This window comes from Polypterus senegalus, chromosome 14 (assembly GCF_016835505.1).
Source record: "Polypterus senegalus isolate Bchr_013 chromosome 14, ASM1683550v1, whole genome shotgun sequence".
In the NCBI taxonomy this organism is placed as follows: domain Eukaryota; kingdom Metazoa; phylum Chordata; class Cladistia; order Polypteriformes; family Polypteridae; genus Polypterus; species Polypterus senegalus.
In genome coordinates, this window is record NC_053167.1 from 56447944 (window position 1) to 56472458 (window position 24515).

Here is a 24515-nt window from a genome sequence, read left to right on the forward strand (position 1 = left end):
TGCTCTTCCAGATACTAGAAACTAAAAAATAGTAGCTTTAAGTTTGCATAACAAAAATAAGAAAACATTAAATATCAGACCTGTAGTTTATTTTCATGAATATTAAAAGTGTGCTTTTAAAACTTAGGTGAAAAGTGAAATTATGAAGAAAAAAAAAAAAAAAGAGATCCGAAAAGTCAATATTTCCTGATCTCCCCTGAAAACAAAGTGGGGAAACCCACTTGACTGGTTTGTGTAATACTTTTAAACAATATAGTTCTCTGTGGACAAACTAATATTTATTCACATCAAGGTCCAAATATTTTGCAAAGTGCAAGCATTACAAAAAGAGGTACTCAACTGGATTTTTCCCACTTACACAACATTTTCATATAAAGTTTGTACAGAACCAAACGCATAACATGATTTGGTGGGGAGTACAGGCAGTTAACACATTGGGAAAGAAACTTAGTATTCCTCTTGCTCCTGCGGAGAGTCTCCATCGGGAATCACAAAACCTTCCTAAAAAAATGAAAATATAGTCCAATTAACTTTTTGTACCTGACCACCAAAGTACTGACCCACATTCTTCTCCAAAAAATGTCTTGTCTCTGGACAAGTAACAATTCAAAAACTGACCAAATGTACACTAAACTTTCATATTAAAAAAATTAATTTCCAAGCATTGGCATAAATATACTTGTAAGTGAAAAAAGAACACTTCAAAGAAACCCAGTTTTGAATACTGTAACACAGTACGGAAAAAAAAAAAAAGAGGGCATACAACGTTATAATAAAAGTATAAGGTCAGAGTATAGAAAAGATCACACCACTTCATTAACTGGTAATGGTTACAGCATTACAAAAACTGTTTGTGTTATCAAATACTGTATGGTACTCTGTGAATCATTTGTGACTAGTAGATGTGACTCAGCATCATTCATGCAAGTAACAGAGTCTGAGCAGGGCCATATTCTGCCTGTGTAACTCAACATGTTCTAGAAGCTGTCTGTCATTTCGCCTGGTCAGCATGCTCACCAGACCTTTCCTATCAAGTACGTTTGGAACTGGCTTAGACAGCATGTCACATGCACACAGACATTAGCTGTGGACTTCAGTCGAGTCTTCTGGTCCAAAAGGCATTAAGGGACATCGAATGGGAGGACATCGCCATCTTTGTGACTCTTAGCATGCCAGAGTGCAGGTCTGTACTTCAGCACATAAGGTTATATACAGTATTAATGCGAGTATGCCTATATGTAATAAACTATATCATATCTCAATGCAAGTGTAATCATGTTCTTAACATGCTCTGCTTATCCTCTTATCTATGACTCAGTTCGGTGGTGACACACCTAGTGTTTTTTCCCCATTTTATTTTCCGCTATTACAGAAATATGTACATTCTGCATCCTCAAGAATCCACTGTACTGGCTTTTTTTTAATATATACATTGGTAAAGTATGGATGTAGAAAATCCTTAGTAAGTAGCAATTACATGAGGTGCACTGGAATTTAGTGAGACCTCATCGTACTTACATAATAGATATTTAATTCAATTAACTTATCAGTAATCCAAGTTGCGTTTCAATATGCATTAGTTTAAGATCTACGTGGAGAAAAAAGACAGGGAATAAAGAGAGAAAAAAGAGTTAACAGCATGGTCAGTCAACAAATTTTCAGGTCCTTGGAGGGCTTCTCTCTTTCTGCTGCACCAATCTACTCTGCTTATGTAAGAATGCACTCTCTCATTAACGCACTAGTACTTCATGCTGAGATTTTCTGTGTCATGCATCACACTATCATAACACAATAATAATAATCCACCTTAATAAAAAGGGCAAGTGTGTGTGTGTATGGGTGTGTTCATCTGGTTACTATGTCTCTGTAATTCCAACAGCTGGTGTATCACAACCATTTGTTCATTTTGTTACTACATTGCAATAATACAGGGCAGCAAACCCTTGTTCTGGAGGTGTACAACTACTTTGAATACAACTAGTCTCTACATTAGATATTTATTCAATATGTTCCATTAACTAGGTGGTTGTTGTTCTACTGTGTCCAAAACATCCTCATGAACCATCTCTGTCCCAAAATGCTTTCTTGTAAGTTACTTTACAATGAACAATTGCACACTAAGAAATACTGTCTCATATTTGATCCTAGTTGCTGGTTTGAGACAAAAGAAAAACAAATCCTATCAAAAAGGTGAATTAAAATGAAAAATATAAGTGTCAAAAAAATTAAGATTACAGTGGATACATCACATGCTTATTATCCCAATAGTATCAATGAGCATATTAAGAAAGTGGAAGTTCAATTTTTGAGATGTGGGCAAACAACTTATGTGAAGGAAACATTTAACATGGACTAACTTGAAAACAGGACCACACTGTAACCTTCCATATTCATTAAAATGTTTCCAATCCCACTTGGAGGATTACTTCTTTGTTTTCCAGTTACTTAAATATCAAGTCTGCAGGTGAATACTATTGTTTTAAGAATGGTTAAACAGAATTTTCTACCTTTTCAAATGTTATTTAAAACATTTCCAAGTGTTTTAATTAGAGCAAAATATGAAAAAGCTGACTTGTAAGATTGATTACTTACATCAGTGGCATACAAAATCTCAACAATTCTCTGCAATGTTGGATCATTGTCACCTTCCTTCTCCTGACAGATAAGTTCGATATTTCTCAGTTTGCCGAAGTAGAAATCACGCTCTTTCTCCATGTCTTCAATAGTAATTTTTAGTAGGTTTATCTATATAATTAAAGCATAACAAAGCACTGCATTACTGAAACAATGTTAGATCATGGAAAAGCACAGATTGTGTTTCAAATGCAAGCAATAATATCAGCACCTATTTTTGTGAAATTGATCATGAAATTTTGATATTCACTATATTTCTTTACAATTAAACACAAAACCTTAACACATTGCCTTAAGCTCATAAAACATATTTCATGTATGATGGCATACAGTATATGAATGTTCCTCACATGTGAATCTTCCTTATTTCTATAAAATACAACAAACAATTTGACTTGACATATGGGTTAGTATTTGTCTATGATTTGGGAGATGCTACCAATACAGTATGTGGTGATGTGATAAATTAATCAGGTGATTTTTACACACACTGTCCCATGTTTAGTGGTGGTATCTTTCAACATTCTACTGTAAAAAGGTTGGCATGGTCAAAACCCTTCATTAAAAAAAAAAATGCTGCTTAGTGGAAACAAAGTAGTATTTCAAAAGCAGCCAAATTTGTAATTTACTATTCAGAATATTAGGAAGGTGCCACAGATTAAGTTTTCAATAACTTTGTCATCTCTAATATGAATTTAATTGTCTAATTAGGAGGTTCCATTCAATGGCGATGTTCTGCAAAACAAAATGTTGACACAAAACCCACCTCCTGAATAAGCTCTGCCTTTTCTTCATCTCCATTTCCTGTTGTACCTGGTGCTCTCCTAGCTGGTCCTGTACCAGGTCTGGGGGCAGGTGCTGTCTTTGTTACTGCTGTGGCTCTTTGAGGAGCTGAAAATAATTAAGGCAGACATACATTTAACCTGCATAACATGGTAAAAATACAAATCAGTTGCATCTGCCCTAAAAAAGTATAGCATTTCCTAATGTACATACATTAAGACATATTAACAGAAAAATTCTTTTGATCACTTTCAAAGGAATTCAGTTTATGCTTCGATAGAAAATCATATTTATGAACAAGAATATAAAAAACTAGCCAACCCGCGGCGTACCATACGCCGCATAATCAGGCCGGTTTTTTAATGATTTTTAAGCACAGGGAGAAAATTAACATTTGAAAAAAATCAGTAATGTAATAAATCAGCAAGAAAAGCAACATTGTAACAATGCACGGAACAAACCAACACACAATCGTCCGTGACTGAAAACTGGCAGACCACCATCGCTCATGTGCCCACCTCCAACTTGTCACTTGAGTCGTTGTCATCTTTGCACAGTCCAGATGCACCTGTGACTCGCGTAGACTTTCCGTGTTCCTGCAGGAGCATCTAAGCTAATCAAATTGCTGTATGTAGTGTATAAAACTGTTTGCTATGGTGCACGCGCTCTTGCGTCATAACCGAAAACTCGTTTTTTAAAAAGACTGCTTACTTCATTGCGTTTTAACCTCAGTTGTAAAGGATTGTTTTAAGGATCCCAGGGGATACCCCTCGCAAACCGTTTTGCACGCTGCATATGGCGATTCACCTCCGCGAGAAACATGCCTCTATGAACAGTCAACGTGGCTCGGAGGTGCATGTGGCCTCTATGACAGCTGAATATAAATGACGCCGTTTTTTCTGTGTCGTCGTGTCCGAGTTGTCGTATCCAATGGTCTTGGAGTTGGTGGGCGTGGCACCTTCTTGCGTGTGCCATAGGTGTCTTACTTGTCGGTGGCTTAGTGAATCCACGCCCCTTCCAGCGTGCTTTCCATGGGTGTCTTGCCTTAGTGAATTATATATATATAGATGATTAACAATTCCATTTACACTTGTGATAACAGAACAGCATTTGGAGACCTAGAGAAAAGGTTGTGGAATCACGTGTATTTATGACAGATTGTTTAATGCATTAAGAAGTGATATTAAAAATTAAGACAAGTATTTAATCAGTAATTAACCTCCTTAGCTTCACATTTTTTCTCTACCTCAATTGTTAATTGAATGCTGGTGGATTTGAAACATTGTTTTTGAACATACAGGCAACCACTGTTGGAATATTGAAGTGTGATGTAGCTTGTGACCTTCAAGATGAAATAAAAGAATGCTGCACTAAGGGAAATCAATCACAGAGCAGGGGAAAAAGGGAAGAAGCAAAAAAAAAAAAAAAAAATTAACATTGGCTGGAAGCATGATATAAAATTAAGGGAAAAATGTCTTTATTAAAAAAAAGAATTTCTTAAAGTTTAGATGCTACATTTTTTTATATGTGGGATGGAAGACTTTAATGTTTATAACAATTTGTTTTAAAGTCTCTTTCCTCCTCACAGAAGGGTAAACATTACTAAAGTATTTTGCAATTGCACATCTAAATTCTTGAGTCAATGCTAAGAGTGTCTATACAAATGTTACATTGCTGAATAAAAAAGATATTTGTGCATCAACATGAAAACAATTACTAAACACTACTCACCAAAATAAATTTATGAATAAAGGCAAAAGCTATGTACGAGACTTTGTTTCATGCAATTTAAGTAATGCAAACCATGTAAAAAAAAATAAACAGACCAGCTTAACGCTAGAATTACCAGAGCCTACGAAAAAACTCGTAGATCCATCCCACCTTAAAACGCTTCACACCTCTCCATCAGTCTTTTGTCCTGTAAATGTGTTGATAAGCAGCAAACAGCAAGCAGTCTGCTATCAAATCCCCCACCCCGCACAGTCTTCTCAGCTCAAGTCTGTTTACCTGCATGTCAGTTGCTTAGAGTTACATAGAGAATTCAAGCAAAATGACACCTTTTATAAATACTATATTGTTATTTGGAACACTTTCATTTCATGTGTGTTCCGTGTCTACAACGATCTATGCACAGTAAACACATCGTTAACACAGAAATGTTTTTCATGTTTTAGTAATAATTGACAAAATGTAGACATGAAGTGTATAATGTGTGAAGCCTGAATTCTAAATATCACAGAAACACTTTCACAAAAGATATAACAGAACAAATGCGCTTTTTTTCAAGATTACAACCAAAGAAAAAGGAATCAGGTTGGTGTTGCTTGTTGTCATGACTTCTCGGGTAGTGTACTGGTTAGAGCTGCTGACTCCTATTCAGAAAGTTCTGGGTTTGAGTCTTAACGTCTCCCAAAATAAACGTTTTGAGTAGTGAGCTGTTATTGTTATTATCCATGGTGCAATGCTAAGAACTGCCGATTCCCAATCAAGAGCTTCTGCGATGGATGCTAGTAGCTTCTCAAGTTTACCGTTTTGAGTTGACAGCTGCTCTTATTGTTATTATACAATAAAAACATACATTTGATTTGCATCTGTAACAGCCGCTGTAAATGTATAGTACTTGTCAAAGTTAGTGTTTTTTTTTTTTTAAGTTTTATTCTCACTCATGTTCACGCTCCCACAACACCTCCCTGCCCCCCACCCCCTGAACTGACACAGGAAATTCTCAAAAGTCATATATACCCAAGTCTCTTTTTTGTCAGCGCGGCTCTGACACCATGGATCAGAAGGCGCATACTAATTCAGCGTGAGCAGGAACACTCAAGAGTAAAACTGAAAAAAAATTCACATCCACAGTCATTCTCAGTCACGCACAACACTCACATCCACGTCCACAGTTTTCCCAGTCTTGTTCACGCACAAGATCGGACACGCTTTTCAAATAAAGAGGGAGTGTAACTAAACATGTTTGCACAACGTCTTTATTTGAAAACGGCGTCAGATCGGAGGGGGAGAGTGGTGTGTGTTTCTGGAAGCTTGAACGTAAATCAGACAATAAAACTGGGGGGCTGCACTGAATAAGCTCCAGTTTTATTCTCTCAATGACGATCATGCTCTAACACCCCCAGCCTCTCCTGATCCGACTAAGTAACAGCGCCAGCGTAAATTCATACCCAATCTGATGCTGTTCAAATAATATTGCATTAGTGCAATGTTGTTTTCTGATTAATTTTATACCCAATGTCCCATATATTTGTACACCCTTGCCTTTATCTGACACTGCTGTAGTATCTCTAACAAGTGTATGCTATGGTAAAACTAAGTTTTCAGTCTTGGTTTACTATGGCACAAGTCTGCACTAGTACTGGCACATGCATCATTTCAAAAAAGTTCACTTCATCTTAATAAACAGCCTCCGGATTTGGACCTTCTTCATGCCTGTAAATCAATACTAACCATATTCTAATTGACAACTGCCGATCTAAACCTGCCAATTTTTACTACTAAAGGCTAGATCAGTGATTTGTAAATTGGCTGAACACACAAAAAAAGTTTTTTTCAGCATCTGCATTTCTAAGATTTATGGTAATTTAGTTGTTGTGCTCCTTTATGTGAGGTATTACTGTAGGTCAGGTAGTGCAAGTCATTTTTGCTGCACTACCTGGAGCAGGAAGGCATTTTTTACCAGAGTGAAGATGATTTGAATGTTAGACTTAAATTAAGGTGGAGTAATAATCTGAGAAAAAGGAATTGGAAGAGTCTTTCTGTGCAATTATAAAAACATCAAGAAAAGCTACTTTTTAATTTTGTCCTTTAACTGAAACGAACACTGCTTGTCTAAGTGTGGACAGCAAGAGACCTTGTGTTTAGTACAGCAGTTCACATTTGCAATTAGAAAAAGAACATGCTGCTTTGTAAACAGGCTTGCTAGCTTAAAACTAAAATGTATCTACTGTATTATTTGAAAACGTATGCATTTTAGCCTTGTATATTCTCAATAAACATCTTATGAATATGAGAAGATGTGCAGCTTTCTTTAAGGGTTTGTGCGGTTTTCATTTGTGTTCACTGTCATACAGCATCTGGTTTTGGTAAGAAATAAGTCCTGCATAATTAAAATAATCCATATTTATAATTATATTTCAACAATTAGGGGCTGTCCAGCTGGTACACTAAGAAAAAAACCTGCATATATATATAGTAAATATAATTTAATAGCTAAATGCTGTAGTCCAGGGCTATTCAATTGGCCCGCGGGCCAAATGCGGCCCAAAATCAACCTCCGAGTGGCCCGGCCCGTGGTTCCGCCCATAGATAATAAATTAATATACTTTGTATGTTATTCATAAATTGTTATTTAATATAAATATATATATATATTATATTAATATAAATATATAGTATATTAATATAAATATAAAGTATTTATTATGTCTATGGTCCCGCCAAAAACGCGCATTCCTACGTAAATTAAGTAGCCTGCAACACGCAAACAATGCAGAGCGTACCGCTAGTAGCTTAGATTACTATCAATATGTCTTTCTCAACACTGAAACATAAAATTGCCAATGAAAACCGTAAGTTTAACCCTGCCTGGACTGACAAATACTTGTTTATTTTTCCGCCACATCCAAACGCTAAACCGATGTGTTTAATTTGTAATGAGTGCGTTGGAGTATTTAAAGATTACAATGTGCAGAGGCATCATGTTGAGAAACACCACACACTTTTCGTACCAATTTTCCAGAGGGATTTCAAGGGAGGACTGCAAAAGTGCAGAGTTTGATTGCATCTTACAACCGGAGCAGTACTACCATGGTGCGGTCATTCACAGCCCAAGAGAGAGCTACTGTAGCATCCCTTCGTGTTTCCTGGATACTGGCAAAAAAGAAAAGGCCATTCACAGACTCTGAAACCGTGAAGGACTGTATGCTGGCTGTCGTGGATGAGGTGATAAATGACGATAAATTTTAAATGAGCGTGGTATCTGCTATAAAAAACGTGCCCCCGTCAGATACTTCAAACATTCGTAGGGTTGAAATTCTTGCTGCAGATGTGTATGAAACGCTGTTAGGAGACCTGATGAAAGCTGATAGTATGTCTATAACAGTAGATGAGTCCATAGACAAAATTGATACTGCTCAGTTGTGCATATATAGGTCCGTTTTCTAACTGCCGTTAGAAGGACACACAACTGGCGATATAGTCTTTGGGAAAATTTCTGCCTTTTTTAAAGACAGTGGTCTGGATATGAAGCGTGTTTGCATGCTTGTGACAGATGGGGCTCCGTTCATGACAGGAAAAGTAAATGGTTTGGCAGCACGTTGGTCCGCTGTTGCACCTCAGTTGATCTCCTTACACTGCATTGTGCATCAGGCGGTGTTGTGCTCAAAACTAAGCGGGGCACTCAAAACAACAATGGACAGCGTTATGGCTATAATTCATTTTATTCACTCCACATCAAGCCTCCAACACCGCTTATTCCGCATGCTGCTGTCAGAAATGTCTGCTGAGCACCCCAACCTTCTTTTGCATAATGACGTGAGGTGGCTGCCCAAAGGCAAAGCACTGGAGTGTTTCTGCGGTCTCAGAGAAAAGATCATAACTTTCCTCCGCGGCAGCAAGCAAAAAAAGGCAGAAACGCACTTGAGTCGCATACTGGACGACAACTTCATGACCGATGCCTGCATTCTGAGCGACATATTCAAACACCTGAACAACCTCAATTTGGGACTTCAAGGCAGAGACAAAACTATCATTGACCTTGTGGAACAGATGCGCGCATTCCAAGTTAAACTGGACCTTTTGCAAATGATTTGAGCACAGGCCGAATGCTGCATTTTCCGACACTCCGCAAAGGCATCTTACGCCCCGCACAAATCACGGATGTGATGACAGATTTCATTGCGATGTTGAAAAATAACTTTGCTGGTTGATTGGATGGACTTGATCTGCCCACAGAGTTGGCCGTTTTTGTCAGAGACCCGTTCACTGTTGAAATAGAAGGGTACTTATCCGCCAGAGCTAAGAAACTGGTCCCTTCCATTGACGAGGGGAAATTCACACTCGAACTTGTTGACATGCAGTCATCTGTAACCATGGCACAGGAGCTTTCCACTAACGGGCCTGCAATGTTTTGGACTGATGTCAACGCACATCAGTTCCCTAACATTAAGAAAGTAGCGATCGTCATGCTCAGTATGTTTGGATCAACATATACATGCGAGTCAAGTTTTTCACACATGAACTCCATAAAAAGCAACTCTCGTTGCTCCCTGACTGACCATACTCTCCACCAATGCCTTGAATTGCATTGACAACTTACGAGCCTAAAGTCACTGCTCTCGTTCAAAACAAAAAATGTCACTTCTCCCACTAAGTCAGCAGGGTAACTGTAGCCTACAATACATCAATATAATGTGGGATGCGTAACAGAGGCATGCCTAATCACACATGGTGATGTAAAATATGTTCCCTCAGTGTTGTTATAGTTGTGAATACTGTGCACTTTTTATTTTATGCACTTTGAGATGTTCCTGAGTCAAATGTGTGCAAGTTGTTTATTTTGTTTCAAAAGGAAGCAATGCTATTTCTAATAGCCTACTACTGTGCACTATTTTGTTTTACGCACTTTGTGATCAGATAGGTCAGATATGTAGCCTAGGTCAGTTTTTTTTCTTTTGTAAGTGGAAAAAATAGGGGCTACCTCAGATTCTGTTAATTCAGCTCTTTTTGTATGCACCTTTTGCTCTGCAAACTGACCAAAGTTAAAAGAGAAACAACGAATAAACCTTATGTTTTTCAATAAATTTGTTTGTGTTGGTTTTAAAATTTGTCATTACGAGCTGCTTTGCCGCTAAAATGACTGGCCCAGCTTACCTTCTTGGTTTGACAATCTGGCCCAACTGAATTTGTAATTGAATAGCCCTGCTGTAGTGCAATTAACGATTAAAAATGATTCAAAACTATAATTTCATGTACATTAACATTTAAGCAGTATTTACCTGCCAGTTTCAATAAATATGTTAGAATATACTGTATATATTTTGATAGACAAATGATGAAAACTTTTTTCAAATTAAACTTTGCTTTAGATAAACATTTCAGAAAAAAATTAAACAATATGACAGCTTGCAATTATGAGAAAATTTTATTTTCTTTTATGTCATATGTACTATGGATAAATATTGTCTGTGCATTGCTTAAAAAGTATGTATTTAAAGGTACTTTTACTTATTTTAGTATTTTTATGGTCACTTTTTGTCAATAAAAATTAATGTTAACACTTGTAATCTATAGTTTATTTATAAAACTACCTTGAACAGTGTAAGAAAAAAACTGTCCTATTACAATATCATGAACAAAATAAATAGCAGCACTAATGGTGCAAAACAAGCAACATCTGTATTTTCCATTTCCACTTACAAAATGATTTACCTCACAGAGCTAATTTAAAACTATTTTTTAACTCAACTTTTCCTCATCTGACAACAAAGATCTTAATGCCTTGCCTTCCTGTTGCTTGTGTTCCAGAGTTCCTGATATTGCAAGAAAAGAGTTCAAGAAGCTTGAGAACACTGGAACTGTAGTTACCACTGCCAGTCAAATGGTGCTGAAAATGAATTTTTCATCACTTCATCTTGACAAAAAGAAAGGACTACTGCCGCAGGAATCATTGTTTCCGGACCACTTCCTATGACAACTTCACACAAAGCATGGATCAGACTTTTCTCTCTGAGGAACTGGCTGAAATCCTTCTTTAACAGGCACAGCTTTAGCGTCGTAGAAACTAGGACTTCTTTTGGGAATAACTATGCTACTTAATATGCAACATCACAAAAGGTTAATAAGCTTGTAATCATCTATATACAGTATAATAGCTGTCATGAATACATTAAAATATGCTGAATCAGTAGTACATTTGAAATGGAGGAGGTGCATTAAAATGGGACATTAAAAAGAATTAACAGACTCTTATAAATATAAACATCTTCTCTAGCTTTCTGATATATTCAATTCTGTTATATCAATCTGAGCCCCTTTAGCAAAAAGTTAGTCCTGAAGAAACACAGGTGCAACATCTTTTTATTCCAATTAATTTCTTACTGAGAAGTTAGTTATTGCTGTTGAAACACTTACTGCTCAAGCAACATTTAATTTTTCATTTTAGTTAACTGGCTTATTAAAATTCCCCGCTATTGTTTATTTTATTCTTAAATAGCTGCAATCAGTTTTTCATTTCTACTTAACAGAAATAGGACACAAATGACAAAGGAACTAGAAGTTTCCCGTCTAACTTGCAATAATTTACTCCTTTGAATTCAACATGAACCACATCAGATTTAATATTTAGAAGAAAACAGAAGGGAAAAAAGTCTAAAACTGATCATTACTAATCCACTTCAAACTACAAGTAATCTGGGCGATATCCTTGGCAAGTAAAAAATATACGATATGGCATGAAATGACATTGCAGAATAAAAACACTAACAAGCAATAATTTAAATAAGATCCTTTTTGGCAAGAACTGGTTTCAATTAGGTAATAAGTTTGGAACAAAAACATGCAACTACTACAGCCCACTAAAACCGGCTATGCAGACCCCACATTTAAGTTAAATTTTAAAGATGCCAACCTTGGTAGATGAATTTCTTTTAAATACATTGCTATTATAAGAGCACTGCCTGTCCTTATTATCCATTTATCATCTACCAAAGCAAAACACTTTGAGTGGAATTTCAGAATGACAAAAAGATAAAATTCACTGAATTTTTAATAAAGTCAGTCAATGTAACTCAAAGGCATGGGAATTTCTGAACCGTGTGCCTTCCCCTTTAATCTCAGTCAGAATGTTTATCAACCAACTCACAATAGGTTGGTTCTAAGTTAGATTTAGTTAGATCAGAGGGGCTTAAACATTGTTATCATGCAAATCTTTGACGTCTACTGTGACATATCTTTGAATAAAACTGAAGGGGAACAAATTATCAAGAAATGTTATTTTGATTCAGTAGCTGCTGCTACATTTTGAAAGATTACAGTGGTCAGCCAGAATTCTGTACTTCTCTCTCTAATATAAAAGAAAATCTTGAGACTATTTCCAAGAGATTTTTTCCAAGTCCTGCCATCCTCTCAACCATTTCCGGTTTACGGCACAAGCCCACGGTTCTCTCGCCTCTCAATTGTGTGAATGCTTTTGTCAGACAGTTCTTGCACTCTCAGCTCTTATAAATTTTTACATTTTCCTCACTATAAAGTTCCCAATAAAGGAAAACGTATTATGTCTAAATCTTAATGAAGAATTTCATCTCAAAGGGTTAACAGATGAAATGAGTACACAGGTAATCCTAGCACCGAGAAACGAGGAAGTCAAACAAATTAACGCGAAAATTGAACAGTTACACAGCAAATTGGTTAAATGCATATCAATAGACTATGCTGAAACAGTTGGCGGTGACTGTGCAAAAGATGAAAACATCAACTTACAATATCCCGTAGAATATCTACAACCGTTAACACTGTCCGATCTTCCACCGGCCGGTAAAGTTATTATGTAATTTATGTATGAGTGATGGGCTATGCAAAACGACAAGATTAGTTGTATTCAAAATTGCTCGAACAATTCTGACATGTAGAATTTTAACAGGCGACAAGTAATATAGTACATCTTCCGCGGAAAACAGACACCAAAGGTGACCTTGATATGCCATTCATATTAAAATGTTTAGTTTCCCATTAGAATAGCTTTTGCTATGACAACAAATCACAGGGACAAACATTCGAAAAAGTCGGTTTATTTATTAGAGAGAAAGAAACAATATTCACTCATGGGCAGTTATACGTTGTGTTGTCACAATGCAACTCCAAACACTGAATCAAAATTCAAAGCGATATTGACGAAAAGTTAATTCCAAATATTGTTTTTACTGACGTTTTACAGTAAAAGTGTAAGTTTAAAAAGTATTTGCATGTTAATTACAAAGCCAAACAGAACGAAAACATATAACGCAACACATATCTCTAACGCAACCTGAACACAATTCTTTTAATTTATAATGTTTTACTATGGTTAATTATTTGCTGTAGTGTAAAATAGATAGTTCTATTATGCTTATGTAACAATTCCTATTAAAATCTGTTTAAATTGTACATCCGCTTCCCCATATGCGAGCGGCAGAGTGCGTATCGCCCGCATGGGGGTCAGTGAGCAAAGCGAGCCCCCTAGTACTAATACAGTAAACAATGTAAATAGCTTAACAAGTACATTAGCCTGAAGGAAAAACCAAGTAAAACTTCAGCTACACAGAAAACACAAGCAGCCTGTAAACTCAAAACAGAGTGCTAGAAAGTGGAGAGTGAATAGAAAAACAAAACTAAATTAATTGCACAAAAAACAGTATGATTAGTCAGTCTTATTACGTCCAAACTAAGTGTCAGAAACACCAGTGATATTCTAAACTATCGACCGTCTAAAACAGAGCTCCATCTATGGAATAAATGCACAAAGGATAAATAGTAAACTTTAAAGCTTTTGTAGTATTATTTTAAAAATTTAAAGAACACACAAGATCTCACATATCCCCCATTTCACCAAGGGGGCAGCTTGCAATTGCTACAAGGGGGTCACCAATGAATTTAAAAAGGCAAAACTGGGGTACAGGACCATAAAAAGTGGAGAAAGACTGGTGTACGAAAGGTGATGCGGGTTGAATACATAAGAATTAGCCACATGGAGCAGAAGAGATCAAAAATCCCAAAGGACTCTCCAAGAGTCAGAGAATATGAAATCCTATGAAACAATAACAACAAAAGGCATATTACTTCATCCGGTTTTTAGCAGATGAAAACTTATTTTTATTCGAATGCAAAAAGTCAAGGTGCGATATTTTAGAAACTAATGAAACATGTAAGAAATACTGCTAAATATTTTAGAAAAATGTAAAACAGAAGGTGAGTAAGCATCTGCTGTTATATCTTACATTAAGATATGCAGAGAAAATATTTAAATATTTTCATTCACATGATTGTTACACAATATGTATATGTGTAATGAATGTTTTAAAATACTAGCTGTACTACCTAGAGCAAGTTTAAAAATAAGTAATCAATATAGACCTCAGCATTAACGTTTGCAGTGCATCATGCAAAGCATATATCTGTGTTAAACACCATTTGTTATAGGATTCATAAAAGCAGTGTTACCGTTTGTGATGCAAACTCTATTGGAAGGACAAATGCATTGCATTTTATTGTTAAGATGCTTGTGATGCACCATCTTTTAAAATGAGAAAAAGACATAGCAATCAGACAGACGGACATTTATCTTTTTATTAATGTGTATGTATCATTGTACTCCAATTGATTTACAAACCTACTATCCTGGCAAGCACTGCACACAACAGAGGAACAACCTCTGGAAATGTCAACAGGTCCATCTCAGGGTGATAACACAAACACGGGCCAATTTAGGAACTTCGGTCTATCTGCATGTTTTTGGACTGTGGAAGGAAACTTTTGCAAACATGATGAAGAAATGCTAACTTCACACATGGAGCATCCTGAAGGCAAACAATACCCCACCGTCTTCTTATTGCAAAGCAGCAGCGCTATCATGCTACCCATAAACTTTTCTTGAGTAAAAATATTTAAATTACTAATAATTAATTGTAATCCCTCTAAGGGGTGATGATGTTGCTTATAAGGATGTGATCTGGAGATTTATACCCAAGGCTTGTTTAACAATACAATCCCTGAAGCCTACGAAAAAAGTCATAATGCAGGGCCACATAAATTCCTTTGCACGTCTCCATCAACGTCTTTGTTTTGCAAATGTGTCATTCAGCACAAGCAGCCTGCTATCACATCCCCAGCTCAAGTCAGTTTATTTGGCTGGGTGTGAGGTCTGTGGAGTTGTACGAGTTAAATAATGTATCATTTGGAATACATATATTTCATGGGTGTTCTTTGTCTACAACAATGTGGATAAATGTAGGATGACAGGAAATGCAAGGCAAGAAATGTTGAACACAAGTAAAACAGGATTTTTTTTCATGGTGGTAAAATGACAAAATGCAGACGTGAAGTGTATAATGCATGCAGACTGAAGTACAAAGAAAAAGGAATATACAGTAATCCCTCGCTATATCGTGCTTCGACTTTCGCGGATTTTATATGTAAGCATATCTAAATATATAACGCAGATTTTTCGCTGCTTCGTGGGTTCTGCGGACAATGGGTCTTTTTACTTCCTGTACATGCTTCCTCAGTTGGTTTGCCCAGTTTATTTCATACAAGGGACGCTACTGGCGGAGGGCTGAGAAGCTAGCCAATCAGAGCATGCAGTTAAGTTCCTGTGTGCTGAATGGCTCAACGATGGAGCGCCAAATTTGATTCTGCAGTGTTAACGAGGAAGTCTTGTCTCGCTCATTCAGCATCAACGTGTTTCGCTGTGTAAAGAATTAAGTTTTGTGTTTATCTTTGTGCATAGTCAAGCCCTTCATTATGGCTCCAAAACGGTCTACTCCTGCTACTGCTTCAGGGGCTGTGCCCAAGCACCAACGGAAGATGTTAATGATTGCCGAAAAGGTAAATGTTTTGGATATTTTGAAGGAAAGGAAAAGCTACACCGCTGTAGGACGCCATTACGGCATTAATGAGGCTACGATTCTTTTTATTTAAAAAGTAGGAAAGGAATTTAAGATCTACAGCCGCAGTGTCTTTTTAAACAGGGTGCAAAACAAGTTGTAAGTGGATGTAATAAGGGAGTAGTCTGGATGGAATCTGCTTTAGGGATTTGGATTGAAGTCTGCTGGAAGAAGAACAGCGGCGGTGCTATACAGTTGCCTGAAGAGGCTCCTTTAGAAGAGCTGTAACGCTGTCCTTTATTGTGCAGTGAAATTAAACTCCTCGTTATCGGACAAGTCATCGTGTCATTGTTGGTGAGTAACTATAATTAATTTTCTACTTACAGTACTTAGTACATGTACATACGTTTAGTGTCACTGTACACACATTTACTGTATACAATTTTTCTTGCATTGTACGTATTTATTGCTGGTGGCCTGTCTATTGTAATGGCTGTAACATATGTGATATCAGAGACACTTGATATCCTTAAAATAATATTTAGGTTTTACTGTATATAAACAGTGTGTTTACATAAATAATTTCAATTAGTCTTACCTAATATCTAAGAGAATACAAAGGGTTTATGCTGTATAACTGTGCGGGGAATATTTATAAACAGTGTGGGAGAAATAAGGGCTTAAAAATATATAAAAATAACCATATAAACATATGGTTTCTACTTCATGGATTTTCACCTATCACGGGGGGGTCTGGAACGCAACCCCTGCGATTGAGGAGGGATTACTATATACAAAAGCAAATGCATGTTTTTATAATATAGTAGTAACACAAACTCATTACTCAAAACGGAAAAGGCGGGAAAGACCCAGGATCAAACCGGCAACCTCTTGATTTAGAAGCAGCTGTTCTTACCTCTATACCATCCATGCAATTGATATCTGGGCTTCAGTTTTTACATATTGGCAGCAACATGTAAACGGAATAATTTATTTTTCTTATTTTTTCGGTTATATTTTTTAATAAAGACGCACTTGTTTTGTTATACCTTTTGTGAAATTGTTTGACATTTGGAATTCAGTCTGCACACATTATACACTTTCACGTTTGCATTTTGTCATTACATGAAAAAAGTTTTAGCTATGTATTCAACATTTCTTACCTCGCATTCCCTGTCATCCTACATTAATCCAGATCAGACACAGAACACGTGTGAAATGTACGAATTCCAAATAACAATATATTATTTACATTTTATAACTCCAGGCACCCAGATAAACAGACTTAAGCAGGGAGGGGATTGAATGAGATAGCAGGCTGCTTGCTGCCTGTGCCGATTTGAAACATTTGCAAAACAAAGATGGAAGGTGGCCCAGCATTATGACTTTTGTCAAAGGCTTCAGGGATTCTAGTGTTAAAGAGTTTGTTTTCATTTGCAGGTCACAGTATTATATGGAATCAAGATTATAAAATTGATTGCAATGTGGAATCTTATTCAGTGCACTTCAAGTAAACAAAGGATTCTGTAACTTTCTTGAAAATAACCAACTTTAATTGCTAATTACAATGCATTTTAGCTATGAAAACATTTGTGTAAAAAAAAAAAAAGGATCAAACAACTGAATTATATCACCCCAATCCTCAAAGGCTTGGTTACATAACACAAGGAACAGGTGTGCACGGAGCCAAAATTCTAACACGTTTAGTAATAATATTTCAAACCTAAATGCAAGTAACAGGTAAAACAAGCTGGCAAATAAATGCACAGAACCTTAATTACTCTATATATTGGCTCTTAGAGACATCATCTTTGGTTTTGGCAACCAAAAGTTGATGCCTGGTTACCAAGCCTGGCAAACACTTTTAAAAGTCAGTATTAAGCTCTGCTAAATACAGTACAAGGTAACTTGTCACAGCTATTTGGACTCTGCACAGTTATTTCTCTCTACACTAGTGGTAGACCCCAGAATTTTAACCTGACACAGCCTTAGTAGCATTATAGAATAGATAAGCAGCAATTTCCTTCAATTTAAAAAACACCCCACTAACCACTGGCAGCAGTTAAAATAAAGTGAGAATCTTAGGGGAAAACATGATCAAATTAAGACAAAATAAAAATATTAAACTATTATTCTGAACTCAGAGCTAAATTCTAAACATTTTAACTATATTACAAAGGACACTGCTTCTTCATTTAAGAAACAGCACAAATTTAGTCCTTATCATTGCAAGTTAAATGAAATTTAACAAATGTTTGATTTTAGTTACCTACTGTTATGTGAAAGAGTAAGAATATACCATGAAATATTTTAACATCTCAATTTGATCTTCATTTAAACTGTATATTTGGATGAAGGTAAGATATAATTGAAAATAAAATAAACTTTGCAATAATGTATTCAATGTAAAATGAACAGATATACAATTTCCATCTGTAAAAACATAGGTACACCCGTGGCTCTAATAGTGGTTCTGCCCTTTTGGCATAAACAACCGCAGATAAGCAATCCCTATAACTGCCTACTAGTCTTGGACATTGACTCCAAAGAAGTTTTTCCCACTCCTCCATGCAGAATTAATTACATGATGCAATGTTGGTGCTTGCATGCACAGCCAATTTTAAATCCATCCAAAGGGATTCGGATTTGGGCTTTGACTTGGCCATACCAGAACCCTTCAAATTTTCTTATTGACCATTCTTTGGATGATTTACTGGTATGTTTATAGTCACAGTTCCTTTCAAAGGTCCATTTACAATTGAACTTCATCTTCTGACAAATGGTTTGACATTCTCAAGAACATTCTGATATAAGGAATTTATAGTGGATTCTACAATGGTAAGCTGTCCAGGGTACACTATTCTAATTTTAGATATTTGGGGTAGTGACAAATGTAAGGATGTACATACAAATTTCTTATGTAGAAAAAAAAATATTGAAATTATACTATTATTATATCTTTTACTATTACTATTAAACTCAAATTTATTTATTATTACTAGCTTTAAGTTCTACTCAAGTTAGCCATGATCTCTTTCTCAGGGGTAGAGGTTGATTTGTTTTCAATCCTATTTTTTTTTTAATCTATTTGTATGGAATGATTACAATAAAATCAAAAAAAAAAATACAATAGACTATAAAAAGAAAATGAGGCATGACATTTGTCATACCACCTTTTTCTATAAATAATCAAGATGAAGTTTAAAAAAAAAGTTCATGGGGTGAGTTTGCTTTTTTACATGACTGTAGACTACAGTAATGCATTTGTATCCGAAATACAGAGACAGTATACTAATTTACTGCAGGTTATTAAAAACAGGAAAAATCTTAACCCAATTACAAAAAAAAAAACCCAAAAAAAAACAACACACTAACACACACACCACCTGTATTATCTTTACTTTGCCCGTCTGTCTTTTAAATTGATTTAAAAAATATTCTCTAAAGTCGATTCAGAACATTTTTATCTTCCTATATTTCAGAATCACTTTTTATATACATGCTACAATATACAACAACAATATTTTAAATATAGTTTTTTGCTACTAAAAATAAAATGACAAATATGCCTTTTTTAACAAAAGGGCACAAATAAGATGACAATCTAACCTTTTAAGCATGCAAACCAGTGCACGTACTACATACAATACTGTTTTCATCAGGAATGTATGCTTGTATAATTAACTGGCCTCCAATTCTAAATCATATTTCCCTTTAAACAAATGTGTAGTGCATGCATAATGTATTAGGGTTGGGATATACTTCACGCAATGTGACGCGTACGCTTACAGATGCTGCTGCTTTGCAAAGAGTATTCTGACTATACTTGCACACGTACTTTATGTAAATCTAGAGGATTCCACTAAGTGGCAGTTCTAGATTCTTCTGAGGGATGGGTTGGAGCCAACAGATACACAGAAGATGGTAAGCGAGACCATTAAATGTATCGCGTCAGTACAATGAGGAATCCGCACTTCTTTTCTAAGACATTTTCTACTTTGCACAGATGTGTCTGTCTTAAATTTGCTTCCATTTTGTCTAGCACTTTTCCACATACACTTTCAAAGAGCTGGTGATCTGATGCCAGCCGTTTTGACAGTCATGTATCACTATGGAGATGTGGATAGTAAATAAAGATGTTGACATTAAGTACCAAAATTTGAATACATACAGCACGCATCTTAACTTCTGACGACGAGCTCAGAGGACACGTCAAAATGGGAACATGTGTCGCCACAATGCATGTGTGTTCACTTTCTGAGCGTCAAGTACAATCCAGATAAAACAAAGTATACATCTTTTATACATTTAAAAAAAAAAAACAAAACAAAACAGATTTACTAAGTATACAAACTTTTAGCAGTTTCCAGTGTTTGGTAGAAGCATAAATGAATTCTACTTAAGATGCAGAACATACTACTAAAACAATCAGAACAAAGAAGTGACAAAATCCCATCCCTGAACCATACACAAAATACATATTGCATAAACCACCAATAAAGTGCACAATTAATAAAATTATACCAATTGTTGCAGCTGGTTTCTTACTGGTCTGCAACTCTGAAGACTGGTTATAATCTGAAATGAACAGATCACAACTCACAATCAAATTTGTAAGACTGGAAAAAGCAATGTAGTAATTTTGTAAATTAATACATCTTCTTGATATTTTTCCTATAGACTGGTGACATAAAATGGTCTGTGTCACAAAGTATTTAGTGCAGCAAGGATTATTTAAAAAACAAAAAGACACTCCACTCACCAGCACTACCTGTACTTGGTATTTTCTTGGGCTTGTTGAGCACAGGAGCAGCAAGGTTTGATGCAGGAGCGGTTTCTTGACCCTGTCTAGCAGCAACTGGATCATAGTCCTTTCCATCATAGTTAGCATCAAAAAATTTCTTAAACCACTGAACAAATTCAAAATTATCCTGAAATTTGCCTTTAACTAATTTGTCCACTGGAATAATCTATAAAAAATATAAAGAAAAGAAAGATAACGAATAACAATTAATGAAACTGATAGTATTTCATAAAACAATGTCCACACTTCTCCTAAATTAATTCAAATAAAAAAAAAATTCAAGCTTCATTTTGATGACATTGAGATAAGAATCCATTTTCTCTGTTCAACACCACTGGAGTTTTTACAATGTGTGCAATCTCCAAACATGACTCAATAAGGAGAAACATACTCGAGCTTCAAAGCTGATGCACAGAACAATTTTCACTTGTAATCCGCCACGGGAGACACTTTAATGACACGCAAGTATTTAGAGAAACAAAAAAAAAAAAAAAACAAAACACTTGGAAAAATACCAAATTAATCTTTTAATACTGAAAAAAAAAAACATTTATCAGTTGCAATGTGCTATATCTGGTTATTTGTAAAACAATGAATTGGTTTTTCCCTTACTAAGTAATTCTGTACAAATAAAGCATGACAATGCAGTACAAGCAAAGAAAAAAAAATGAAATGCTCACTAACTTTATCAACACCCATTTTCTTGAAGCCTGCTTGCAAAATTTTGAAATTGTGAATAAATTCATGTTCTAACTTTGCTTGAAATTTAACTTTTTTCAATGGCACACAGCCTGGAAAGAGCATGTCCATGAACTGGCAATATACAGCACCTACAAAAAAAGCAAAGAAATACAAAACAAAAAGTTAGCAAAACTTAAGGTTTATAATATAAAAATGATAATGTTCCAGTTACAAGAATTCAGCAAAGAGATTAATTAAAAACATTTTGTGGAATTTGTTGAAATTATTAGTTCTATTCATAGCACAGGACCAAGCAAGACTTTGGATTTAATAATGCATCATACCTGAGCAAAGCAATTCAATCTTTGTAAGGTTCATTTGTAAGGATTCATTGATCCAGGCCAGCATATCATGTCGACTTAAATTATCACTTGTCACGGAGGTTGAATATACATTCACTGCCATTTTTATTAAACTGTACAGGAAACAAAAATTAGATTAACCAGAATAAAACAGGTGCATGATAGGATAGTGAGTCACAAACCTAAAAAACAGAACCCTACACATAAACCTTTGTTAAAAAAAAAAAAATCAAAACGGGAGAACAAAAACGAGAAGCCGGTGATAATTACTGTGTCTACAAAACATTAGAATTCACTGAATTAACCCTTATCTTTGTCTTAAACCCATGTAAATTAACACCCTTTGAAAAAGAAGCAAATAAACATTTTTCAATCAGCAGAAGAAAAGAATGATTTTTCTGTATACACACTTATTGGTTGGCCACAGAGGCATACAGAAACAACTGTTTGAACGAAATATCACAGCAGCTGCTGTGATGGCAACTGTGGAGTTGTATAATCACGTATCACGTAACACAAATCAAATATAAGCTAATGTATTGCGAGAACGAAACTATTGCCATACATTGGTTACAATGTATTCACAGAAGCTCTATTTATAAGTACCCTCCTCTTCAAACAATTACTGTTTACGCTCAAAATAAACACTTGTACGGGAAGAGGGTCGTCCTTTAAATCTAACCAACAGTACTAGTTTCAATGATTTTTCTGACAACCTAGATTTGCCGGGTGGGAGGAGTTCAGACACTATTACTGCCATGAAAATCTGACTTGTGCTGCTGCTGAATATCAGCAGACTACTGCAGGCAAAGCGACTTAAATTCTGATTACAGAAACAAGCCCTTAAAGGTTGCGATTTAAAAAATTGAACTTTGTAGAACGGGCTTTGTGAAAACTGAAGTTGCTTTATAAGAGATAACTAAAATCGTTCGAGTACTCTTATAATAGCAGATTTACATTTGCTATTGGGAAGAAATTATGATCTGAAATGGCATCAGCGTAAAACGATCTTCAAACTTCCAACTGCCGGCTACAAAGGGCTCATCATTTCAGGCATCTGTGACAAGAAGTCTCAGTTAAAAACGGAGCCAATTTGGAAGACGAGTGAAGACTGGCAAAGTGCTCTGTGCCTGCTTATCCTGGGGATTTCTTAAGCAAACTTCAATCGAATAAAACTGTTACGCCAAAATAAAGCGTACAATAAATATCAGTAACGGGTAAACTCTTCGTTTCTCTTAAAGAACCATATAGTCAACTGCATGCTCAAGCAAAAAGGAGTTTTTTTTCTGAGCTGTAAAAAGACGTTCGATATCTGCCAAAAGTCGGGCCTGTTCATTGGCTCTAGCGCTGTAAATTATTGTTGAACACACAGACGAACACCGTTCTGGTAAGAAATCACTTCGTGGTTGCATTGGGAAATGCAAATTGAAGTGTTCGATTGTTTAATCTAAGGCAACTGCGAAATAAGATAAACTCGCATTTCCGCTTTTAACAGAGTCTCATTGGAACCAAGCCGTCCTCAATTTCGATTTTGAACATAATAAGAAAAAGACACTGGGTCAGCCCAAGAACTGCACAGACCTTTAGATCACTCTTACACCGCGCCCTTCTCCTTTGCGAACCTTTTTAGAAATGCGACAGTCCATTTCACTGTGGTTCTGCAGTATGACGAGGTACTTTTACTTTACATGAATACACATGATAAAGGGGCAGGTAATGAAATAATCATACGTAAGCACTGAACGTCTGTATACTTAGATGTAGCACTCAAAGAATTAAAAGACGAACGCGAAAGCCCGTAGGATGTAGAAAATCAGGGAGGCGCCCTCCCAGCTGCTTAGCAAGTACAGTCGTCTTGCTGAGAAAAACCAGCCCTTCTTCAGCTTGCTAACCATCCCCCAGAACCGGCAAAAACCGAGGTAAAAACGGCCATCTCTGACACTCCCAGATTCATTTAGATGCTACCTTGAATTCGGACACCGAGTCTACTTTCATGTTTCTAAAAGTCTTAACGGTACGTTACGGCATTATGTTATTAACCACGTTTCTGTCTTGCCCCCTCATGCTATCCGCCATTCAATGCTCACCAGTGACTTCTTTTGTCGCGCGGCCCGCCGACACCTCGACACTCACCTCTTACGTCGGTGTCACGAGTAGTTAAGCCAGCAAGAGGAATGTGGTGGTTGGAAGGAAAGTAGTTTATAGGCAGCCTCTTTTCTTTTTTTTTTTGTTTCTTCTGTGTTTTGTAATTATTATCTCAACTTCTCCTTTCCTTCGCCGAAACCCTCTTCCGTTCCCTGAACCTTGAATTTCTTCAACACGCACGTGACGTCATGGCGTAACGGTTAAGCGCGAGGCGCGCTGTCGTACTTTGGCTCTCGAATACGTCAATCATATCGGCCGTGGGCGGGGCGCGGAAGTAACTAACTGAAGTTCTATCAGCCTAAGGAGACGATTATTGGAAAGTTCGTGTTTCATTGTGCTCCATTAATGATAGCGGTATTATTAATATAACTAAAAGAAATGCTGTATTGTTCTGTAAAATATTTGAAACTGGTTCGTATTTTATTCAGGAAACGCACGCCTGTGATTCTGATATTAATTTTCGGAGAAGTCAATAGGGAAATGATATCTGGATGTCAAATGGTAACTATTCCGCGGGAACAG

General features: G+C 36.2%; 1 protein-coding gene across 3 annotated transcripts; it reads right to left on the reverse strand.

Moving 5' to 3' along the window:
• Nucleotides 1–256: 256 nt before the first annotated feature.
• Nucleotides 257–24187, reverse strand: mapre1b (microtubule-associated protein, RP/EB family, member 1b). 3 transcript variants are annotated; one of them, XM_039734711.1, is made up of 8 exons: nt 23982–24187; nt 21831–21961; nt 21490–21635; nt 20764–20971; nt 20526–20579; nt 3401–3525; nt 2593–2745; nt 257–501 (listed from the first exon to the last, which is right to left on the reverse strand). In XM_039734711.1, exons 2-8 carry the CDS (start codon nt 21949–21951, stop codon nt 448–450), a joined length of 861 nt encoding a protein of 286 aa, XP_039590645.1. In that variant the 5' UTR covers nt 21952–21961; nt 23982–24187; the 3' UTR covers nt 257–447. The 3 variants fall into 3 exon arrangements, with proteins under 3 accessions (XP_039590645.1, XP_039590647.1, XP_039590648.1); XM_039734713.1 differs by lacking the exon at nt 23982–24187 and adding an exon at nt 23936–23954; XM_039734714.1 differs by lacking the exon at nt 20526–20579 and having other exon boundaries at nt 23982–24184.
• Between the last annotated feature and the right edge of the window lie 328 nt (nt 24188–24515).